This window comes from Trachemys scripta, chromosome 10 (assembly GCF_013100865.1).
Source record: "Trachemys scripta elegans isolate TJP31775 chromosome 10, CAS_Tse_1.0, whole genome shotgun sequence".
NCBI classification, from domain to species: domain Eukaryota; kingdom Metazoa; phylum Chordata; order Testudines; family Emydidae; genus Trachemys; species Trachemys scripta.
This window is the reverse complement of record NC_048307.1, coordinates 29,593,568-29,609,084: the sequence shown is the minus strand read 5'-3', so window position 1 is coordinate 29,609,084 and position 15,517 is coordinate 29,593,568. Positions and strand designations below refer to the sequence as shown.

The window sequence follows — 15,517 nt, the reverse complement described above, 5'->3', positions numbered from 1 at the left end:
CTGGAAAATGATTGAACCAATGTTTTATTGAGATTTCAAAGAGTGGAAATGCAATTTTTGGTGTCTTGTATATTTTAAAGGCGTGAATAAAACATGATTTGCAATGAACAACTTGGTGCCTCCTAAAATAAATCTCATATTTGCTGATTCTTTTTTTTCAAGTGCAACAACATTACATTCCTTAGCACAGATAAATATTAATTAATCAGTAATGAAAACTTAGGGATTTATGGCACAGTCTCTTATCAAACTAGAACAAGATAGACTATTATTGCTGTCATAAAGTAGCTTTGAGGAAAAAGGTTATACTATGGAAGCTTAAGAGGGAAAGGATACAGAAGTTTCCTTTTTGCATTAGGTAACTTTTGAATGGAGGAATTTTTTTTTCCTGGGCCTCACTTAGCAGTCTCAGACGATATTCTATAAAAAGCTCATTATGACAATGTATTTTGCTGTCACTCCTCCAGAACAGGTGCAAAATAATCATCTGACCAGAAAATAACTTTTTAACTGGATATTCGCCTTTAATTACAGTTGCATTTGCTGCTGTACAACTCATACCTGTAAAGGGTCAAGTTCCGGTCTTACCCCTCTAACTCTGGCCTCAGTGGAGTTACCCCTGGTTGCCGGGAGTGAGAGAGAGGAGAATCAGGCCCAAAGAGGGCAGACTGCTTTGTTTCATGGGGAGACAAATAGGGGCTTGTTTACAGAGTCACATAATGTGCTTTACAAAGGTGTAATTTCTATAACTTATTACATGTTAATTGGTCCCTGTAGACTACACTAAAGGTTCTCTAGTGTGCCTTAACAGAGTGCTGTTTCATACAGCGCTGCATTACAGAGCACCAGCAGGGTCTACACAGATCAATTAGTGCACAAAATATTAGTGTGCTTTAGTAATGAACTCTGAGGGTGGGAGGTGACTTACCCTACTGTGCAGACAAGCCCTAAAACAGTAGAGCCTGATTCCACTGTCTTGCACCTTGTGTAGCCATTTCCTCCTGTGTGAAGTTGGTATAAAATGCTACTGAATCAGACCAGTAGCATTACGTACCAGCTTCACACAAATGTAAATGGCTCTACAAGGTGCAAGACATGGAGAGTCAGGTCTATTGTATGGCACTTGGCTCTGAGACTCAATGCTAAATGTTAAGGCATGAGCTTCGGGCACAAGAGCACCTGGCTAATCTAGGCATGTGTAGCACTGATGTAGCACCTTTCACACAAGCATCTTAAGAGTCATCTGAGGCCTAATAAATAAAGCTTCATGACATCCTCTTTATTACTGGTGCTGATGTGGAGGAAGGCAGGGAAATCTGACTGGATTTTCAGAGCTCAGGGTAGGCTTGTAGGGCTTTCCCTATTTTTCGAGGGTAAAGGATTGCCCAGTGGTCATCGTGCTGACCTGAGACTTGGAGACCTGGATTAAATTCTTTGCTTTACCACCCACAGCTTTCCTGTGTGACCTTGGGCAAGTCACCTGGTTGCTTTGTGCTCCATTTGCAAAATGGGGATAATACTTTCCTAACTTACAGGGGTGTGATAAGGATGAATACCCTAGAGCAGGGGTTCTAAAACGTCATTGCACTGTGATCCCCCCCACCCCCATCTGACAACAAAAATTACTACACGACCCCCACAAGGAAGAACCAAAGCTTGAGCCCACCTAAGACCCACCACCCTGGGTGAGGAGGCCAAAGTCAATGCCCCACCGCCCAGGGCTGAAGTCCTCAGGCTTTGGATTCATTCGCAGGCAGTAGGGCTCAGGCTTCGGCTTCAGCCCTGGGCCCAGAAAGTTTGTCAGCCCTGGTGACCCACAGTTTGAGAACTGCTGTATTAAAGTCTAAAGGTGCTCAGATATATGATGCCCATTACTACACTGAGTACCTTGTATAGTAACTACTGGTAACCATTTTTACTGATGGAAATGCTGAGTAAAAAGTTAAATGACCTATTCAGGGTCCTAGACTCAATGTCAGTCCCAAGATTTATTTCTTCTTTTGTCTGTGTGTGTACATGGTCCCAAGCATTGTAATATCTGAGCCCAAGACTCCTAATTCTCATCTCCCTCCTTCCAATGCTTTCCCCTGGTGTAACTATCCAAGCCCTAAAGAAAACTGTACTTACCCCTTCTTTCGTTGGATGGCAGTATAAGTCACCGATGAGATGAATATTAGCACAAGCACCGCTGCTATGGCACTTAAAATTATAGCAACAAGCAGGATGTTTCGCTCTGGCTGTGAAGTATCAATGAGCATTTTCTCTGTAAATGCTAGAGATCCGTTATTGGGCTGTGGATTGATGCCCAGGAGTTTACACATCAGTGGATAAATGTGGATACTGTCAAAGGGCTTAGCTAAGTAATTCTCTTTGAAATCAGGACCAAAAGCTCTGAATATTGTCTTCATGTCCATATCCTCATTGTCAAATCCATGATCTCCTTTGTTAACATATAATATAAACCTCTGGGGAAAAAAAACAACAACAATCAGTTTTAGCTTTATCTAGTGTCTTTCATCCCAAAGGCCCACTCAAACTTAATATCCCATACAGCAGTCACTTAGGCACTAGTCCTATCTGAAGATGCTTCTGCTTCTGGGGTGAAATACAACTGCTATATAATAGCATACAGCAATACAAACAAACTTAAATGAGGCAGTGAAGGAAAATACAGTAGCCAGCTGAAACTGCAAGGGAATTAAGGGAGGTGGAAGGCAATTTCAGTAAGAAATGTGTGAAGAAAAGCATTAGGTTCAAGAATGTGCTTTTGTGTTAGCTAATTGATGCATTAGATTGGCGTAACACTGAGCTTTGACAATTCCCGCTCATGTGTCTCTTTAGATTTTCCAGATAACACCCCAAAACATCCACTTTCTTTGTTTTATTAAAATATGGAGCCAAAATGTTGTTGTAACTCTGACAATGGTCAATACACCTGATTCCCCTCTGGATGCTAAGGCCAGATTGTGCCTTGATTTATGCAGCAGGGCAAGGAAGCAAGGAGCACCTTATGCTTCCTTGTGCTGGTTATCCAGGTCATGGGAAGGACAGCTGTCTCAATAGGGCTGCTACATTGGCTTCCACCCAGCTGTTGGAGTGGGTAGAGCCTTTGCTCCTGCCCTCACAATGCACTGGCTTGCATAGCTATGTGGGCACAATGGGGAAAATATGCTGTAGCAGGTATAGGTCATCTCCAGGGGAAGTATCTGCACAGCTGGGGAACTGGGAGGCAGATTGTGACTCTGAAAGTCACAATCTGCTTCCTAAAGTGCTCCTGGAGCAACACAACAATGCTCCGCCTTCTACTGGAGGCTTATGGGAAAGCCACAGATGAGCTAACTTGTTTTAATATTAGGGGATTGTGATAATGCAGGACATGTAAGATTGCCAAAAATAACAGTGGTGTGAGTATCATTCCACCAAAGCTTTGCACTCTATTACCGGGTTTATGGCTTTAACCTGATTCCATTTATCTTGATATGCAGAAAGGGTGACTTCCTAGAAAAATCTTAGGAAAAGGTGGTTTGCATTCTTAAAATACTTGCAGTGATCCATTGTAGAAAATAGGTATTGCTCCAAAAATGTTATAGTGCAATTTACCAGAACCGTAATACACAAAGATAACAACAAATGTTAAATAGTCTAATCCAAATCTCCCGCCTGATTTAAATTCTAACCATGAGCAGTCAGCAAACCTTAGGAACTGCCTCACTGGCCACTGTACATCCCTGTTGCTCCATAAAGTAGCTGTAGGCTCATTATTTTGGCTCAGATTAAGTTGACCAAAACTTCTGAGGACAAAACTGGAAGTTATAGTGTAGATTATTGAGTGTTTGTCTACCACTTATAGGACAAGCTCTATAGCTTTTTATCTCCCCCAAATCTGTCATGTAACTATCAGTCCAACAGAGGGGAAAAAATACTCGTTATATCAATATGGGCAAATGGATACTCATTGCATAGAGGTATCCATGTGGGGAAGAGAATGACAGTGTTTTTGCACAGCGACTGAAGGAAACTCTATTTTAGCAACAGGGAAGAGCTGATCCCTTAGTATGTCTTTTTAGAGTCAGGGAGGGGATATTACTTTCTAGAATTCTGAGGATGATTTTTCAAAGTCCAATGGAAACAAATTACTCACAATTATACAAAGTGGTAATCTGAGGCTCAGAGCCATTAAGCAGGTCTCCCAAGGTCTTTCACACAGCAAGTGAGTGGAAAAAGAGAATAGAACGTGAGATACCTGATTTCCACTGCATTTGCTCTCCTCATTAGACTGCCCCATCACACCTACTGTATAAACTGATCTAGTTTTCTAAATAAAAAACTCAACCCCGCAAACTAATTAACAAACAGGCGGTGGTTTGTCTGCTGTAATTGAAGTTACGTTCCAATTTCCTTTTCAGTTGCTCATAACTTTCTCAAACACGCTTCCATGTGTGTCCACAGTGAAAAGGAGAGCGGGCGAATCTCCAAACACATCATCATTAAAGTTCCACAGCGTCCCCTGCCTCTGAAAAGCGCAAATGCTGGGCTGAAACTTAAAAGAAGTGGCTGAGCTTAAAAGGACAAGAGGGCTGGCAACCCCACAAGAATACACCAAGTCAGTAAGGCTTGCAGGGATAAGTGAACAGCAGCAGAAGATAGTTGGAAGGGGGAGCAGGGAGGAATAAATACACCAGGGGGAAAAGTCCATGAAAGAAAATGGCCTCACTTTAGGTACAGAGACCCAGTGCCAGCAGGCAGATAGGTTACCACTTGCTGCCATCATCCATGGGTGGAGGTAAGCAAGAGGGGGAAAAGGGTTTGAGCCTCTGACAGGCACTCAGAGGAGTGACCGGGAACTCCGTAGAAGTTACTCCATAAGAGACAGAAATGGTTCTGAGAAGGCAGGGCTCTATGCCCAATTGACAAAGAAGTGGGTTGTAGCTTGAGCTTAGCCTCTTCTGTATGACACTGATGCCTCTGAGACCTCAAAAGTGAAACCTTGTGGGTGGGAAGAAAAATTGCTGCTGCTGCTAGCGCAGAGAGCCCATTCCACAAGCATGCAGCTAAGCTTTGCTAAGCAAGCCGTGAATGAAATTAACAGTGGTTTAAAATAGTTTGTACTCCTTTTAAAAATGTCTGCTACAAGAACAATGAAGACAAAGTTTGGATAGCTGTCACGTGGTGATGGATAGTTTATAAAAGAGATAAGGAGCAGTCTAGGGATTACATGGGACATCTGAGCATAAAGAAATCAGGTGTGTTCCTACTTAATATCTTTAGAGCTACAAGAGCAGAGTATTAATGAAATGTTCAGCTAGTACTAAAGCTGGGGGAGGCATGGTGAGAGGAGATAAATAATGCAAAAGGGATCTGAATAGACTAGACATGTGGGCAAAGTAAATAACAGTGAGATTCAAGGTAGAAAAATGCAAATAAATACATTTAGGGGGAAATAACCCCAAACACACATGCTGGAAGGCAATAAAGCCCTTGGCACGATAGTGGGCTGTAGGTGAGGTAAGAGTTTGCTGTGTAACATGGCAGTAAAATACAGCTATGGTTGTCACATTCAAGGGCTCCATATGGCATGCAGGGGGGTGCTAGTTTCTCTCTCTGTACAGTTCTTGGGACAACCACATCTAAAATACTACTTTTGGTTGTGGGCACCCTATGAGCAGATGCTGAGAAATTGGAGGGGGTTCAGGGAAGGGCTCTGAAAGTGAGCATGGCGCTGGAGGGATTGATCACAATGAAAGGAATACAATAATTAAATGTTGGTTAAAGTAGGCTGGGTAAGCGACAGCTAGGATTGTTGGTGGAGACATAGTTGTCTAAAAATACCTGGCACATGACAATACAAGGAGAGAGAATTTGTTTAGGATGGACCAAATAAGTCTAATTAGGAGTAATGGGATGAAATTGCCATTGAACTTCCTGACAGTGAGGTCTGTTAGGTTGTGGAATAGTCTCCCAAGGGAAGTAGTTCTGTCACTTGGACAATTTCAGACCAATCTGGATTAGCTTAATAGGTCTTTTCTCTTGTTAACTTCTAAAATTCCAAGTTTGATTTAAGGTCTGCTGAGGTCAATGAAGCTCTTTCAGTTTGCATCACAGAGGCTGTGGCCCAGGAAGCTCTGCTTCATGGGCATATTCTCCCATTCCACTCAGCCCGGGAGCTTAGCTGTCAGCCTTGGGAAATGGATGAGTCTTAGCCAAGCTGTGCATATGTAGCATATTCAGGATAAATTCATAGCTGTCCTGAACTGAGCTATCTATAAATGAGCCTCCTTAACAACTGTCTAATTGAAATACATTAAAAAGTCATAGAGAAATCCTAATGCACGTGCACGTCCACATTAAAAAAATCATAACTTTCAATCTTCTTAACTGATTGATTTACTTTTTAAGACTCAGAGAGAACTACAAAGTGGTCAAGTGTGCAGCTTCTAGGACCAGCTGTTTTGGAATTGCATGGTCACAAAAATTTTATATGAATGTGTGGAAAAATTGTAACTTGTTCATATGTGCATAACTCAACTAGAGTTCATCCAGTTTCGCTCAAACTTTTCCAACAAATGCAAATTTGGACTATGACCAACACTGATAAATTTCTACATAAAATAGATTTATTTAAGAAAATAATAAGCAGGGGAGGTATGCATGTTGAAAGTCTCATCTTATTAAGTGATTTGCACGTATAGTACTCCCAATCTGAGGCTTATGCAAAATTAGTCCTCTACAATTCCACCTAGAATAGTAAAAACAAAACAAACAAAAACAAAAAACACCCAACCCTCATTTTTATAAAGAATATTTTTAAATAGGAACGTCTAACTGACACATTGCAGAACTCCAGCAATTCATCTGAACCCAGATGGCTATGCAATTGGAATTTTAGTTAATGGGAGTTTTATTCTAGTCCTCTGAATGAGGACGGAAGTCTTTGGCTCATAGCAAGTATAGTAGTGAAGAGATGATATCCATGGATGAAGATATTGTTTCTCTTAGAGAAAAGAATGATAGTTTTAAAAACAAGCTCCCTGAAAGTGCATGGTACTGTAGTAGGATGAGAGAAAAAACAAAATGCTAGGGAATGTGTGTGATTTGGGTTTTGTAAAGGATCGTGTCCATGTAGTTAATAGTGTAAACTTTCACAGGAAATGAATTTGATGTGAAAATCTGTCAATCATTTTATGTTCTTAAACCTGCAAACTTATAGGTGAACACAGTGTCTCACCGGAATCCTTACACTTGCCTGTATTTTGAGATTCAGCTATGTACTATAGAAGACATGGCATTCAGATGCCATAACTTATTAACATGAAGTTGGAAAGATGAATTGAAGATATCATTCTTACTGGCCTTCCTAGAATAAAATGCTGGCTGAATATAAACTTGACATGCATCCGACGAAGTGGGCATTCACCCACGAAAGCTTATGCTCCAATACATCTGTTAGTCTTAAAGGTGCCACAGGACTCTCTGTTGCTCATAAACTTTACTGGAACTCATTTAGGGCCTGATCTGAAGCTCACTGAAATCAATGGTGGGATCTTGGGATTTTTTTTAAACCCTTCAGACTCCCTTTTCACCCTGTTTCTCTAAATGAGCACCTCAAAAGACCAGGCATTTTAAATCCCCCAAATGGCTTAATGTTTTGATTGTCCACAAGGTTCCATTTGTCATAACTATAAAGGGAAGGGTAACAGCTGTCCTGTGTACAGTACTATAAAATCCCTCCTGGCCAGAGACTCCAAAATCCTTTTCCCTGTAAAGGGTTAAGAAGCTCAGGTAACCTGGCTGGCATCTGACCCAAAGGACCAATAAGGGGACAAGATACTTTCAAATCTTGCGGGGGGGCGGGGCGGAGGCTTTTGTTTGTGCTCTTTGTTTGGGAGTTCGTTTGCTCTTGGGACTGAGAGGGACCAGACATCAATCCAGGTTATCCACATCTTTCTAAACAAGTCTCTCATATTTCAAACTTGTAAGTAAACAGCCAGGCAAGGCGTATTAGTTTTCCTTTGTTTTCTCAACTTGTAAATGTATCTTTTACTAGAGTGTTTATCCTTGTTTGCTATACTTTGAACCTAAGGCTAGAGGGAGGTCCTCTGAGCTCTTTAAGTTTGATTACCCTGTAAAGTTATTTTCCATACTGATTTTACAGATGATTTATACCTTTTTCTTTAATTAAAAGCCTTCTTTTTAAGAACCTGATTGATTTTTCCTTGTTTTTAGATCCAAGGGGTTTGGATCTGTATTCACCAGGAGTTGGTGAAAGGAAGGAGGGGGGATGGTTCATTTCTCCCTGCTTTAAGATCCAAGGGCTTTGGATGTGTATTCACCAGGGAATTGGTGAAGAGTTTCTCAAGGCTTCCCAGGGAAGGGAATCCACTTGGGAATGGTGGCAGCGGACCAGATCTAAGCTGGTAGTTAAGCTTAGAAGTTTTCATGCAGGCCCCCACATTTGTACCCTAAAGTTCAAAGTGGGGAAGCAGCCTTGACACCATTGGTCAGAGGTTTTAAGGCAAGTGAATTGTTCCAAATTCCAAACCAGAGTCCTCAAAGCCTGCTAAAACTCAAAAATTCATTAAATAAAATGTGTGGGGCTCATGTAGCTTCATGGCAAAGCTTAGGTGGCACACTCGATAAGTCTGTTTTTTAATATGGGCTCCATCGTTTCATAGATTTCAAGGGACCATTTGATCATCTAGTCTGACCTCTGTATAACACAGACCAGGGTATTTAACTCAGTTACTCCTGTATTGAGCCCAATTACTTGTTTTTGACCAAAACATGTCTTCCAGAAAGGCACCCAGTCTTGATTGGAAGACATCAAGAGACGGAGAATCCATCTCATCCCTCAGTAGCAATGAAAATGTTCTGTTGGTGTAATTGTTATTTTCCTGTAATTAACAGAATAAAATAGTATGTACATATTTATTTATATAGTAGTTGCTCTTAGGATCCCAGTCATGGACCAGCACCCAATTGCGCTAAGCACTGTGTAAACGCCATGTTAACAAAAAAGAAGTCCCTACCCCAAGAAGCTACAATCAGTACCATAGGCTAATACATCCTTATTCAGGATGTGGTAAAAATACATGTTTTATTTACCAGCACTGGAAATTGCTTAATTTATTATGGAGCAAAACCAACACCAATTACAACTTGTGAATAATACTGTAAAGTGACTTGTCTGTGGAATCTTCTAAAGGTTACTCTATGGCTGCCAAGAAACCTGATTATGGTTTTAGATTCAGTAATGAACTTACCCCATTAACACTATAACCAGGGTCACCATAAACAAGGATTGGTAAAACTCGTTCATTTTTCGCATAGTGGAAGTGTTCAGGAAACTCTTCTTTTTTATACACCTTTAGATGAGGATGAGCATTCTTCAGTGCCTGATATAGTTCCTCTTCTTTTCCTACTTTGGGGGTTATCATCCCAAAGCCACCATAGTCCAGTATGTCAAACTTGACCAAGTTGCTGAATTTGATGTAGTTGGACAATAAGATCTCCTGTACTTCAGGTTTCTTCTTTACTGTGGTCATACCATGATCAGATGTAATGATGACATTCAGCTTATTCTTCAGGTTATGTTTCTCAATAGCTTCTACAAGGTAGCCAATGGTCCTATCAATCTGTTGAATGATAATCTTCCTGTCTTCTGTTTCAGGGCCCTTTGCGTGCCCCACTTTATCAGGTTCTCCATAGTAAAGTGTGACAAAATCAAAGTTCTCTTTGGTAAACCAGCTCATAACCATATCGATGTTTTCTCTCCACTCTGTCTCATTGCTGTCAGGATGATCAAATGACTCTACTAGAGTTCTGTCGACCGACTGCCCCTTGTAAGTGGCACCACCGCCAGGATAATGGAATGAGGCTGTTTTTTTCCCCTGAAAAATTGAATAGATGGAAGGTAATATTTGTACTATTAATAACAGGGCAAAATCTATAACGTCAGTTACTTCTGACAGCTGCATACCATACCTGTATATTAAACAGATTTCAAAACATAAGAGCTAAGTGTAGTGTATGAAATATAAAATGCAAGAAAATGTAGATGAACATAGCTCTTAGGACAAATACAAAGCATATATCTTAAAAATAACATTTAACATAATTTGATGGCATATGTGAAATAAACTTGCAGTCTCATCTTAGTTCTTAAGGGATGAATGATGTGTAGATTGGCTGTATATATCCACTCTCAGCCCTACTTCCTCTCTACTTGTCCCCCAGATCCTCACCAAAATATCACTGCTATAGATACCATTGGAACATTGGTGGTAGACTCACTATGAAATGGTAAAGTTACATAGAAAACCAACTATCTTCTCTCTCATTCCCTCTATCCAGAGTTACCCCATTCAAAAAAGGATTGAAGCATGTTGGCAGTGCATCATGAAAGAAGCTCGTGCTGCAACGAGGAAGATTTCAGGCTGTACACCTGGAGCCATATTGACTGAAAAATGTTAGGCATGAAATATATCTTTAGTGAATTATGTGCACATCTGGATGATAGAATATTAGTGTTTGCTATTCAAGGAAACTAGAAATATTGAAGAACAAAACTAGAAGGGAGAGTGAGAATTTGGATTGGGTTGTGCAGGAACATTGACACAGGCAGAGAGAGATTGGGAGTTGAGAATTATAATTAGGAAAAGGTCTAAACTGATGACTTTGGATCTGAATCCAGATCCATCTTGGAGTTTTTGCCAAGTTCAGAGAGATTTACTTCTAGAATTACCTGATTGCCCTTTTAATAGTGGTAAGCTTGCATCACACAACTGGATCCAGGAAGGTCAACCCCAAATATTCAACATTCATGAGTCAGGCCTCCCAAAATCATTGGACTAATAAAAATCATAAGTAATGTTGGTTTCTTTTCATTTGTCTTGTGGTTCTGAAGCAATTGGTGATTATGTTTTCCAGCTTTCCTCTGCCACCTTGAGGACTAGAAATTGAATCTTTAATGAAAGCAGAGATTGTCATGAAATAACATGATACCAGAAGTTGGGGTTTTAAGAAAAGCACAGGATAACATGAAAGACACAACAGGTCACCAACCAAAGTTCATATTTACAGTGAATATGACTATTGGTTGGTGGCCTGTCTGCAACCACATTACATATTATATATTCTTTCTTTCTCCTCTCACAGCCTCAGGGCATAGAGTGTCCATGTTTTCTCCCTCTTATTGGGAGAAACCACTTGTGCTGGTTTGTTCAGGCTTGAGTGTCATGTTGATGGATTTGGCTTCTCTCTCTATTTTGCATAATATTTCTTTAGGTTACCTACTTTTTCTCTTTCCAAGTGGTATCTGTATTATCACTTGCCATGGAGGTCATGTTGGTGGCAATCTTAAAACCTGTTTTAAATATGGCCACTGTAATTATCTTGCCATATTTGGTGCTTTAGATTGGTTTGTTCTACTTAGAATTTCCGTTGTTGCAAGAAACTCTTTCTAATGGACTCTGAACATCTTCCGTAGGCATTTACTTAGAAACTGATAAGATCAACTCATTCTGATTGTTCATTTCCATGACTCTGCTCCAGAAAGTAGGACACAGATGATGCTGGTGTTAAAAATTTGAATTTTTGGTGACAATACCAATTTTTCCAAATCTGTTCAACTTTATTATATGGCACTATGAATTATTTATATTGATGCTGTTGGTGGGCATTCTGCTTTATAGACATCAAAGAAAACATGTTTTCCCCAACTCGAGGAGCTTTCAATATAAATGGTCAGAATACAGACAAAGGAAGGAGGAAGGGAAGCGCAAACAAGCAAAGGGATTGTGCGGTATATTTGGCCACAATCTGATTAGCTCAAGGTCATTGGATTTGTTTTTATGTTTAAATTATAGTGTGAGATAAATTTAAATGATTATAAGGTGAAGCATGTGAGCAGGGATGGATTCTGAGGGGTGAAGGTGCTTTCTGTACATAGTGCTTACTTATCTCCAATAAACATGGCCCTTCATCTGTGGGGCATGCAATATAATTTGAGGAGATGCATTATACACATGTAAGGGTGAGCCCTACTCTAAAGCTCCTAGACTTTAAACTCTCATTCATGCCACTGATTTCAGTGGCAAGAGTCCCATTGACTTCAATGAGGTAAGCTCAGGACCAGAGTCAACAGCGATCTGCAATGAAGGGCTAAGTGAAAGAAGTGGGTGTTAAGGAGGGATTGGGTGGTGGAGAGACAGGCGCATGGCACCTGGGAAGTGGCGGGGTGTGGGAGGGGAATCTTCAAGTCACCACCTGCCTGTTGCTGCAAGAGAAGTGGGGGCCAACCTCTTGTGCTGGGATCAGCGCATTGTCAGCATTTCATTTATTATCCATTGGGCTATTGTCCAAATAAGCTGGAGGCCTCAGAGCTATTAGGGTCCCAGTCACTGATGGGTTTTGTGTGCATTATAGTGAGTTTCAGCACTTTAAAAATGCTTTACAGAGCTTAACTAATTAATCACACGAGCAGTTGATCAATACATAGTATTATCTCAAATTTACACACCAGGCAGAGACGTTAAATGTCAAGATCATGACCAAGAACTAGGATTAAAATGCAAGTGAGTCTCTTGCCTTTCAATTAGTCTAAATCCACAGGCCCATGCGGCCACTCAAGCTAGTGAGCTACTCCTCCTTGTAGCCTGTTTCATTGACCGCATGCTGGGTAATAACACAAAAGGACTCTATGCTTGTAAAACTAAACTGGCTCTTTATTAACAGAACTGTTTGAAGCGCTGCTGCAACTGCAGCTAGCACTCTAGCCATGTGCACATAGACGGACTTCTTTGTACCGCTTCCAAACTCTTTTCTTCTGCAGCCTGTGCTCCTTCCTTCTAGTGCCATGCAGGTTACCACATAGCCAGGGGTCACAATGGCTGCTCAGCAGGGAAGCCTGCTCAGCTGCAGGCAACTGGCTGGAGGCAGCTTACAGCATCCCTGGCTTCTTTTTAGAATTGGTTGGAGGCTCTCCCAGAATTCAAGGGACCTTGGGGTCATAGATTTCATACACCGAAAAGTCTGTCATGGACCAGTGTTAGGGAAGAGGGTTGTGAGGAACCTATGGCTTCTGGAAAAGTCATAGTCAAAAATTTGCATCCCTTGCAATTAGTTTACCATCCCAAGGTACTCCCTCTTTGTAACCAAAAGGGTCAGAAACATATTCTCCATTTAGTTACTCCAGTTGTCACCTGTGTAACTTCTTGAAATCACTAGTGATATAGAGAAGTAAAATGGAGCTACACACTGGAAAACCAGGCTCACTGGTTTGTTATGAAAATTGAGATTAGCCATGATATTTCTAGGTCCCAAAAATCAGGGGATGAGAAGAGGCAGAAAATATGGCTCTAATTATGCAGAAAATATCAACTGAAGAAGGAACAAAAAGCAAGCAGCACATATTAAATAAGAATTTTATCAATTGCACTGCCAAAGGGCTCAGATTTCATTTTTACACACACACACATATGGCACATGAAGTATATTTTCATTGTTATATAATTAAAGACCTTTGATCCCTGCAATTTATTTGACATTTCACTGTGCTTCAGATTTTCTTACTTGCTTGGAGGTCACCATTGGCATGGTAATTCCCTAGTTGATTTTAAAGAACCCCAACCCAAAATGTGAAATAGGCTTTTGTTTCTGCCACTCTCTGATTCACACTCTTGTACAAACTCTCAGATTATATTGGAGAGAAGTCGCACAAGACCCTGTACTTATTCCATTGAGCATGTTCATAATGCGATATTCTGATATGATGCATGTCCGGGAAAGCTGCTGAAAATCAAGGTTCTTTTAAAGAAACATGTTGCTGCCAAGTTAAAGTAGTATGGGCTGGATGAATGGACTGTAAGGTGGATAGAAAGCTGGCTAGAGCGTCGGGCTCAATGGGTAGTGATCAATGGCTCCATGTCTAGTTGGCAGCCGGTTTCAAGCGGAGTGCCCCAAGAGTCGGTCCTAGGGCCGGTTTTGTTTAATATCTTTATTAATGATCTGGAGGATGGTGTGGACTGCACTCTCAGCAAGTTTGCTGATGACACTAAACTAGGAGGCGTGGTAGATACACTAGAGGGTAGGGATCGGATACAGAGGGACCTAGACAAATTAGAGGACTGGACCAAAAAAAACCTGATGAGGTTCAACAAGGACAAGTGCAGAGTCTTGCACTTAAGATGGAAGAATCTCATGCACTGCTACAGACTAGGGACCGAATGGCTAGGTAGCAGTTCTGCAGAAAAGGACGTAGGGGTCACAGTGGATGAGAAACTGGATATGAGTCAACAGTATGCTCTTGTTGCCAAGAAGGCTAACGGCATTTTGGCCTGTATAAGTAGGGGCATTGCCAGCAGATTGAGGAACGTGATTGTTCCCCTTTATTCAACATTGGTGAGGCCTCATCTGGAGTACTGTGTCCAGTTTTGGGCCCCACACTACAAGAAGGATGTGGAAAAATTGGAAAGAGTCCAGTGGAGGGCAACAAAAATGATAGGGGTCTGGAGCACATGACTTATGAGGAGAGGCTGAGGGAACTGGGATTGTTTAGTCTCCAGAAGAGAAGACTGAGGGGGGATTTGATAGCAGCCTTCAACTGCCTGAAGGGGGGTTCCAAAGAGGATGGAGCTCGGCTGTTCTTAGTGGTGGCAGATGACAGAACAAGGAGCAATGGTCTCAAGTTGCAGTGGGGGAGGTCTAGGTTGGATATTAGGAAACACTATTTCACTAGGAGGGTGGTGAAGCACTGGAATGCATTACTTAGGGAGGTGGTGAAGTCTCCTTCCTTGGAAGTTTTTAAGGCCCGGCTTGACAAAGCCCTGGCTGGGATGATTTAGTTGGGAATTGGTCCTGCTTTGAGCAGGGGGTTGGACTAGATGACCTCCTGAGGTCCCTTCCAATCCTGATATTCTATGATTCTATGTCTATTTTAAAGTGTTTTTCTATTAAATGCAGTGTTAATAGCTCATTTTTGAGGTGTAGCCTATAGGTATAGGTACATAAGTCATAGGTATGGATTAAGGTAGTAATGCAAAGGCTTACATGTATTGAGCCTGTAAAGACAATATCTTAGCGAAACTAACTAAGGCATAAGCCCCAAAAAGCCTTAGCATAAGCAGCTAACCAGTGATACCTTAAGATCTAGGGTTACTCCTGGTTAGCTGCATATGCTAAGGCTTTTGGGGTTTTATGCCTTGGTTAGGGCTTGTCTACTCTTACTGTGCCGCTGTAGTGCACATTGAAGATGTTACCTATGCCAACGGGAGAGCTTCTCCCGTTAGCATAGGTAGTCTACCTCCCTGAGGGGCTCCAACTATGTCAACGGGAAAAGCCATCCCATTAACATAGCGCTGTATACACCAGGGATTAGGTTGGTATAACTGCATTGCTCAGGGGTGTGGATTTTCCACACCCATAAGCAATGTAGCTATAGCAACATAAGTTTGTCATGTAGACCCAGGCTTGGTTTGGCTAAGCTATTGTCTTTACAGCTTGAGACATGTAGGCCTTCGCA

At 41.3% G+C, this 15,517-nt stretch overlaps 1 protein-coding gene across 1 annotated transcript in view; it reads right to left on the bottom strand.

Annotated features, from left to right (window-relative positions):
* Nucleotides 1–2,123: 2,123 nt before the first annotated feature.
* LOC117883864 (ectonucleotide pyrophosphatase/phosphodiesterase family member 7-like) overlaps nucleotides 2,124–15,517 on the bottom strand; it is a 44,438-nt gene continuing 31,044 nt past the window's right edge. Inside the window, exons 3-4 of the mRNA XM_034783686.1 lie at nucleotides 9,261–9,887; nucleotides 2,124–2,465 (exon numbers count right to left, since the gene is read on the bottom strand). Coding sequence (XP_034639577.1) covers nucleotides 2,124–2,465; nucleotides 9,261–9,887 — 969 coding nt within the window. The remainder of the gene's footprint in view (nucleotides 2,466–9,260; nucleotides 9,888–15,517) is intronic.